The 7,824-nt window shown below is 34.6% G+C and overlaps 2 protein-coding genes across 2 annotated transcripts; both read left to right on the top strand.

Moving 5' to 3' along the window:
• The first annotated feature begins 3,106 nt into the window (after window positions 1-3,106).
• On the top strand, window positions 3,107-5,303 carry LOC144565126 (uncharacterized). Its single transcript, XM_078314783.1, has 5 exons — window positions 3,107-3,249; window positions 3,385-3,505; window positions 3,759-3,862; window positions 4,311-4,442; window positions 5,012-5,303. The coding sequence occupies exons 1-5, from the start codon at window positions 3,247-3,249 to the stop codon at window positions 5,036-5,038; spliced, it is 387 nt and encodes a 128-aa protein (XP_078170909.1). The 5' UTR covers window positions 3,107-3,246; the 3' UTR covers window positions 5,039-5,303.
• A 1,420-nt stretch (window positions 5,304-6,723) lies between these two features.
• On the top strand, window positions 6,724-7,611 carry LOC144565432 (late embryogenesis abundant protein). The gene is made up of 3 exons (XM_078315190.1): window positions 6,724-7,005; window positions 7,110-7,210; window positions 7,340-7,611. The coding sequence occupies exons 1-3, from the start codon at window positions 6,785-6,787 to the stop codon at window positions 7,417-7,419; spliced, it is 402 nt and encodes a 133-aa protein (XP_078171316.1). The 5' UTR covers window positions 6,724-6,784; the 3' UTR covers window positions 7,420-7,611.
• Window positions 7,612-7,824: the final 213 nt, after the last annotated feature.

Here is a 7,824-nt window from a genome sequence, read left to right as displayed (position 1 = left end):
GTATGTACATGCATCACTTATGAAGTAGATGGATTTCAACTATTTAAATTCATCGTTGAAAATTAATCCGATAAACTTTTAAAGTTGTACTCATCTGAGTACATTACACCCTAACTTTGCTCATCATTTTATTCTAACTTTGAAATGTGTTAAAATAATTTTTAAGAACATACAAACTCATCTTCCTCGTATTCCTTTGATTCATAGTATATCTCCATTCTATTATTAAGCACGTTGGGTGTCCAATCCGCCAACAGCTACGATTGAAAGATGAAATTTCATATTTAATCTCAACCCTCCAATCACACAATCTGTCTTATTTTGATTAAATACATATGTGTTATGTGTAGAAGTCTAAATTTAGTTAAAAACATGCTCGCCGCACGTACTGCCACACGATACATTACAATTGAAATTGAGTGGACTCTGAAATTTAGCCATATATTTCTTGTTTCCTTATTTCTCCCTTTTCAATTGAGCAAACTCTACCTTCCATTTTTTTATTTCTTTGTTTCCTTCTTCGTTTCTATGCTGATTGGAAATTGATTATTTTTCTTTATTTCCTTATTTCTCTCTTTTTTTTCTATACATATTTGTCGTGAGAAATCTACACTGTATAATACCCTGGCCCTATCCTGCTCTCTCTCGATCCCTCCAACTAAAGGAGTAGGGGCTTGCAAATTGGATTATTAAGATAATCCTTAGTAATCTAGAGAAAAACAATTGTTTCATGCTACTTTTTATTTATCAATTGTTTTAGGCTACTTTTTATTTATCAATTATTTCATGTTACTTTTTATTTGCTCAGCAGCTTAATTAGGATCTTAATTGCGGTTTAGTTAGCTTTTACATTGCCATTCATGTACCATAATTTTAATTCAATTTCTAGAGCATTACCATATTTGCCAGTAAAAGAAGAAGGGGCTGTCAAGATAAAAGAGAGAAAGTCATGAATAGACCCCTTGCCTTTTTCTATTTACCTGCTTGCAAAAGGCGGGTTGGTAGGTGCCTTTTTTCTATTTTAAATTAGAAGTCATGGATGTTTTAAAGTAGGTAGTTGTTACTTGTATGTTTTTCGATAACTTTTTATCTTTTGGCAATGTAATATTTAGACAATTGAGATTAATATGTTCCTTTTTTCTTTTCTTTTTTATATGAAAAATAGAGTTAGGCTGGGGTGCTATGGATAGCATAGTGGCTTCTATGCTACGGCTCAATATTCGAGTTTTCAAAATCCAAACGGTCGATCCGAACCGTTCATCTTATTCTCCATATTAATATCTGCTTGGAGACCAAATTTTACATTTTTCTGATTTTTTTTACTATTTATTAAGTATTTTACAAAATTGTTGATCCAACAGTGGCTGCACAAAACAGTAAAACCGTTGGATTAGCGATTTTCAAAGTGGCTTAATAAATAGTAAAAAAATTCAGAAAATTATAAAATTTGGTCTCCAAGCAGATATTAATATGGAGAATAAGATGAACGGTTCGGATCGACCGTTTGGATTTTGAAAACTCGAATATTGAGCCGTAGCATAGAGGCCACTATGCTATCCATAGCACCCCAGCCTAACTCTGAAAAATATATCAACTTACTATGATTTTTTTTCTCGTATAATATGTTTCTGTTGCAACGCATAGGCGCGATACTAGTTATATTATAATCATTCTTAGGACCTATGTTGCATGGATACGGGTACGGGTATTATATCGGATACAATACGGATACGATAATACAACAATGATCATGATGCACAGAAAAATAAAATGGCCGGTCCACGTGCGGCTCACATAAGGAATCAGAAGCGTCTGCAGGCATATCCTCTCCGTATCCGAGCAGAAAGGAGGAGTATCGGCGTATGCCAACGTGTAGCGGTCCGGATATTTTTCGAATTTCTCCAAAACTGAGGTGATTTGTTTTTTTTTATGCTATAAATAAAAATTTCGGATTAACAACATTACAGCTAACAGCTCTATTTACTGAAACTATTTTTTATATTTAAAATATGTTGAGAACGATACACATAATTTGATAAACTATTCATCGAATAATTTAGTTTTGTCTGACATTTAACGAATGGCTCCATAAAATCAAATCTCAATCAAACGAGTCTTGGGCAAATGAACTTAGTGTCTTAGTAGCTTCTCATTCTATTATTTTCTTATTTCATTTTTCTAGTATTACATGTAAGTTCCTGATGTAAACCATTTACGTTTTACAGTCTGCAGAAAAAAAAAAAAAAATCTTTACCTCGTGGTCGTAGATCTACGATCCAACGCATACAGAATAGCATACCTCTAAGGTAACAGAATATTTCTATTTAGATCATTATCTTCCGATCAGAATTCGCACGAATATTAAAGAGATCCCGTGCATTCCACCTCTGATCGAGTTGGTTCGGATTCCAATCGGACAGCACTGATCTAAACATAAAAATTATGTTACCTCAGACAATATGGACTCGTCTACCTAACAAAATATCCCCAAGAATCACGGATTCGAAGTACAGTCTCCGTCAGATGTGGCCATGTGGGACTAACAATTAGGTGAATTCGCATCCACTGAGATATCGCAAATTTTGCGTGACTTTCTGGAAAATCTCAACCGTTCAAAAATACTTCTGCAGGAATCTCAAAGCTCAAAACTGCCCCCAGCGCTATCCCTGAGTAGGCACCGGACACGTCGGTCACGCAAAATATGAGATATCTCAGAGGATACGCACGAGTTCGTATCCTCTGAGATATCTCAACTTTTGCGTGACCGACGTGTCCGGTGCCTATTCGGGGGTGATGTGGGGTCAGTATTATATGTGCTCTGAGATTCGTGCAGAACGTATTTAAATGGTTGGGATTTTCCATAAAGTCACGCAAAGTTTGAGATATCTCAGAGGATACGAATTCGGATACGCACTCCAATCAGGCGACTTCATTTTTCTTACCGTGCGAAGGCCGAAGAACCTAATTCGTATCATTATTTCTTTTTGGATCCAGACCGTTCAAACAGAATCTGTACGTTTCGTCTCGGACCGACCGGATTGACCTGAGTTTCGATCGGACGGTCTAAAAATAAACAGAAATATTCTGTAACCAGAGGATATAGATTCCTTCTTCGCTAAAACCCCCATAAACCTAGACGCCACTAAAGTCTTCAAAACCCTAGAAGCCCCCTTCTCTGTTCTTTCTCTTAGAAGAGGCGAAAGCTAGCAACTCAGCCTTCACTTCCTCACTTCCGACGAAATCATAATGGTACCATCTCTCTCTCTCTCTCTCTATCGTGTTTGTTTTCTAATGTTTTGTGTTTAATTGCATCAATGAAATAAATATTTTTCTCGTTGGATGATGATAACTGATAAGTGATGAAATTTGAAAAAAATATTGTAGACTCAGGAGGCGGTGAATCCCAAGGCTTATCCTTTGGCTGATGCGCAGCTAACTATTACGATAATGGATCTAATTCAGAGCGCCGCCAATTTCAAGCAGCTCAAGAAGGGGGCTAATGAAGGTAAATTTAATTTTACTGTTTTTAACCCGCAAATACTCCTCTTTTGACATAGTCAAGCACTAAGAGGCTAACTGTTTATTTCCTATACTTTAGCCAAAAATTGAGTCTCCAAATTAACTCTTAGAGGCTTGTTCTGTCAATTTATGCAAAGAAATCAGGATAAAATAAAACACAAAAATGAAAAGTGGTTGAGTTTGTACTGATTCTATACATAATTTTAATTGACTAATTATTCCTTTGTTATAATATGTAGCTACAAAGACACTAAATAGGGGAATAGCAGAGTTTGTTGTGATGGCAGCTGATACTGAGCCCCTGGAAATTCTTCTCCATCTCCCTTTGCTCGCTGAAGACAAGGTATATATATTTTTCTCATTATATGATCTTAGTATCTGATTATCAAAGAAATACTAAACTGATGGCTGTATCGTTGCTTAGTATATGAGTCATATAGTAAAAACCAATGGAAATCTTAAAATTTTATGTACGCCTCCTGCAAAACAAAGGGAACGGTGAGCATGGGGTTAGTTTTGCATTATGGAATGAGGACTTTTAGAAAAGAAAAAATGTCTTTAAAATAGTGAGGTTCTTTATAATGTGCTCCTGATTAGAATTGTACAAGTGATATTTTGAGATTTTGTGATATACAGAATCACCTTTTTGTATATTTTAGCCGTTTGTTTATTCATCACATATGCTTTACTTTCATGGCACAGGGTGTTCATACTATGTTGTTAATATAACGTTATACATGAACAGAATTTCTGATTTTATTACTTATGAAATTTTATGTTTTTTTTGTCAGAACGTGCCATATGTGTTTGTACCATCAAAACAATCCCTTGGTCGGGCTTGTGGTGTGACAAGGCCTGTTATTGCATGCTCTGTTACCAGCAATGATGCTAGCCAGATCAAAGGTCAAATCCAGCAAATCAAGGTAAATATTAACCCTTTCCCTGTCTAATTTTGAAGAAATTCTGATGTTTTTTAGAAAAAAAATTAGAAAACAATAAATATTGATCAGAAAGAGTTAGTATGTAGATATGAACCATCTCTGATGGAACTCTGGAACTTGTGGGCTACACAACGGAGAGTAATTGTTTTTCTTAATTAAGAATTCATCTTCTTGAATTTGTATATAAAAACATTGTTTTTAATTTTATTGATCGAACACTAAACATTTTTGGTACTTGCAACTAGTTTGTGGCCTTCAAATTAGCATTTGCTATATTGGTAACATGGAATACTGTGTAGTACTCATGTTTTAACTTGCCTCTACTGAATTCTTTCCCAAATGATTTAAGGCCAAAATTAACAAGTAAACAGGAGTGCAATTTATGAATTCACTAAACTTTGCTTGTTGTATAGTATAGAGACCAAAGGAAATTTTGATGGTGATTCTTAAACATATAACATAACACTTTTGAGGGTTCCATGTTATTTGCTTCGGTATTGTATCTGGGATTATCATTATTTTGATACATTTTTTTTAAAAAACTTTTCCAGGATGCTATAGAGAAGCTTCTAATATGAGTTTGCATCGAAGCCCCTTTTCAGCATGATGGGCCTCAGAGAGAGGCTTGGACTGATATGTAATGCGAATGGGCATTGTTGTATTAGTTTAGTCTCAAGTTTGCCTAATTGATTAAGTATGATTTTTTACCAGTGTGAGATTGCAATCCTTGTTATGCATTGTTATTTGTGTGGTGGGAGTACATTTAAGATTTCCCTTATTTAACTGTTGAATTTATAGTGGTCTGCTTCTTATGCTATTCTTATGCTATGTTTTTCTTATGAATTTCTACATAAACTTGGTTGTCTCGTTAATTATCTGCTTGTGGGCAACTTTTTGACTGGTAGTCAGAGACTAAGAGGAGTTATGTTTTCTTAGGAAATTATTTGTTCAAAATACTAGATGAGAACCCTGGTAATTTGGTTTGATATTGTTTCTAATGGCCTGATATACCGGCCAATATTATCACCATAATTGTTCTACATTTTAATCTGAGCTCTCTTTACAACTAATCTTGATTTCCACACGTGAAAACCTCTCCCTAAACCACAAGTCTCTGAACTATTATCTATTGATTTGTTTCCAGATCACTTCTTATAAATCAGTGGTGAAAAATCATAGCATTGTGAGGCAATTGATTGTACTATCATTAGATAGTTCTACGATTATCAATTCTTTGGCACTGACATTTAAGTTGCCAGCACACTGCACACCGAGTTTCATATATTTTGCGTATTGTACAGGATTAATTTTGATTCCTGATAAACAAATATACACAAACGTTCCTCTAATATCACACCTCTAAGTTATCTCTAATTGATGGAAAACCCCTGGGTGGATGCCGAGTAGTAGTTTTAAGGTAAAGGTGACTAATTTCAGACTAATGTATCTGACTGAAATTACTCGTTGTATAGGTCAGCACCAGATTGGTTGAGTTGTTCACTATTATAAAACCAAACACTATATTTTTGGGATTGGGCCGAATTTGAAAACTATGCAAGTATTAAAAAGGCTGAAATGAACCAAAACAAACTTCACAATACTTATCTTTTATGTATATTAGTGTTAGCCCAAGAAGTTGTTCTTTGTGGGAGTGGGATCAGATGCTTCAATCGGTCAATCACTTTTTATGAAAAGAAAGATGAAAACATACAAAAGATGAAATAAAATCCTGCCCAAGCATAATCACAAGATTCGTGAATTATTCGCGAATTAAATCCGAAATAATTTGTTTTTTTAGTGATATCAAATCAAACTCCAAATTATTCGGTTAATTGAATTAAACAAGAATAATTCGCAAATTTTACAAATTTTTTTTTTTAAATTTACAAATTATTCGTGATTATTTTCCGAACTTTTCTCAAAACATTTTTTTTCACTCTTGCATGACTGAAATCACTGATCCGAATCATTTTCGAATTATATTCGAATCACGAATTTTTAAACTCACCGAATCGAACTCGAATAATTCATTTATCACGAATTAGATACTGCCACATGATATGAATCAAAGGTTACTAATCCAACAGAAAACCAAGGTTCACCTAGATTTTTCTTCGGCAAATTTTTTGTCCCTGGCCAACACGTGGCCGAATGAAACGAAGACACCATACCATGTACGTGTCTACTTCAGCTCAAATAACTGCACGCGTGGCATTTCTACATACTTCTAGCCTTAACCATCCAAACGAGTATATAAATCAGGCAAACGAATTTGAACTGAGCAGCTGTATAAACGCTTCTTTTATTTACCCATTCACTGTTAAATGTTTGTGAGAGTTCTTGGTGGAATTGGTGGCTCAGCACTACAATTGAAACCGTACAGAGCAGCACGATCGAATCCCGTTAATAGAAGATACGATCGTGCGGCTTATTGCGCCGTACCATCGGCATCGCCGGGAGAGAGTGAAGGGGAATTAAAGATGGATAAAGAGGAGGAGGCGAGACCTCATACCGAGCAACAACACGACCAGAGCAAAACCCATACGTACTTATCTCAATTATCATGGTGTTCGGTTGTTTTTCCTAATTTTTGTTTGAGGTTTTCTGACAATTCATTTTTCTTCTTTCAATTTTTTTTTATAATATTAGAGATGTGATGACGGATTCGTTCGGAGTGGGGTACAGCACGAGGTGTGATGAGGAAGGATTTGGATGTATCTACAGAGACAATGATCCTGTAAACCATCCAGGTGTGATTCTAGAATTTTTGGTTTTTAATTATCTGGCTTGTTAACAAATATTGAATATATTTAAACCTTTTTGATAACTAAATTTGAGCAATGAGTTAAAAGACCTGAGCTATAAATTTGTGCTTGTAGAGTATGACAAATCACAAGGATCTGAAGTGAAGGAGAAGGAGAAGGCTCGTAATCTTAAGCATGGTGATCATACTAAATAGAATTTAGTATCAGCTACGTTGAAGTTTCAGCTGTTTTTTTAATTCGAGTATTTTTTTTTTTTTTAGCTTAGGCGTTTTCTAGAAGTTAACCAATCAGGGTTTGCGATTGGTTTTATCGCCTTTTTTTTTTTCCCTTCCGATTCTGTTTGTTGTGCAAATCGAATCGAAAGAGCAAGAAACGGGATTTTTGTACTTCCATAAAAATATTAAAAATTCTAAGAAACATTAAATTTGGTTTTTAATAATATTTTAATAAAATAAAAGAAGGATGAATTTAATTTTTAAAATAAAGATGAAGGATGAGATAAAATGATTATTTGAATTTTGAAGATAAAAATTAGAGAATAAGACCCGATTTGACATAAAACTTCAAAGACCAAGAGTCCAAGACCTGAGTCATATTTA

Source organism: Carex rostrata, chromosome 14 (genome assembly GCF_964058835.1).
Source record: "Carex rostrata chromosome 14, lpCarRost1.2, whole genome shotgun sequence".
NCBI lineage: Eukaryota > Viridiplantae > Streptophyta > Magnoliopsida > Poales > Cyperaceae > Carex > Carex rostrata.
The sequence above is the reverse complement of the archived record's forward strand: the minus strand, read 5'-3'. Positions and strand labels throughout refer to the sequence as shown.

Excerpts from the sequence above, each read along its gene's own strand:
- LOC144565126 (XM_078314783.1), top strand. Across the intron at positions 3,506-3,758 it reads CAAGAAGGGGGCTAATGAAG|CTACAAAGACACTAAATAGG; the intron begins GTAAATTTAATT and ends TATAATATGTAG. Across the intron at positions 3,863-4,310 it reads CTTTGCTCGCTGAAGACAAG|AACGTGCCATATGTGTTTGT; the intron begins GTATATATATTT and ends TTTTTTTGTCAG.
- LOC144565432 (XM_078315190.1), top strand. The coding sequence starts at position 6,785 with ATGTTTGTGAGAGTTCTTGGTGGAATTGGTGGCTCAGCACTACAATTG. Across the intron at positions 7,006-7,109 it reads GACCAGAGCAAAACCCATAC|AGATGTGATGACGGATTCGT; the intron begins GTACTTATCTCA and ends TTATAATATTAG. Across the intron at positions 7,211-7,339 it reads TGATCCTGTAAACCATCCAG|AGTATGACAAATCACAAGGA; the intron begins GTGTGATTCTAG and ends TTGTGCTTGTAG.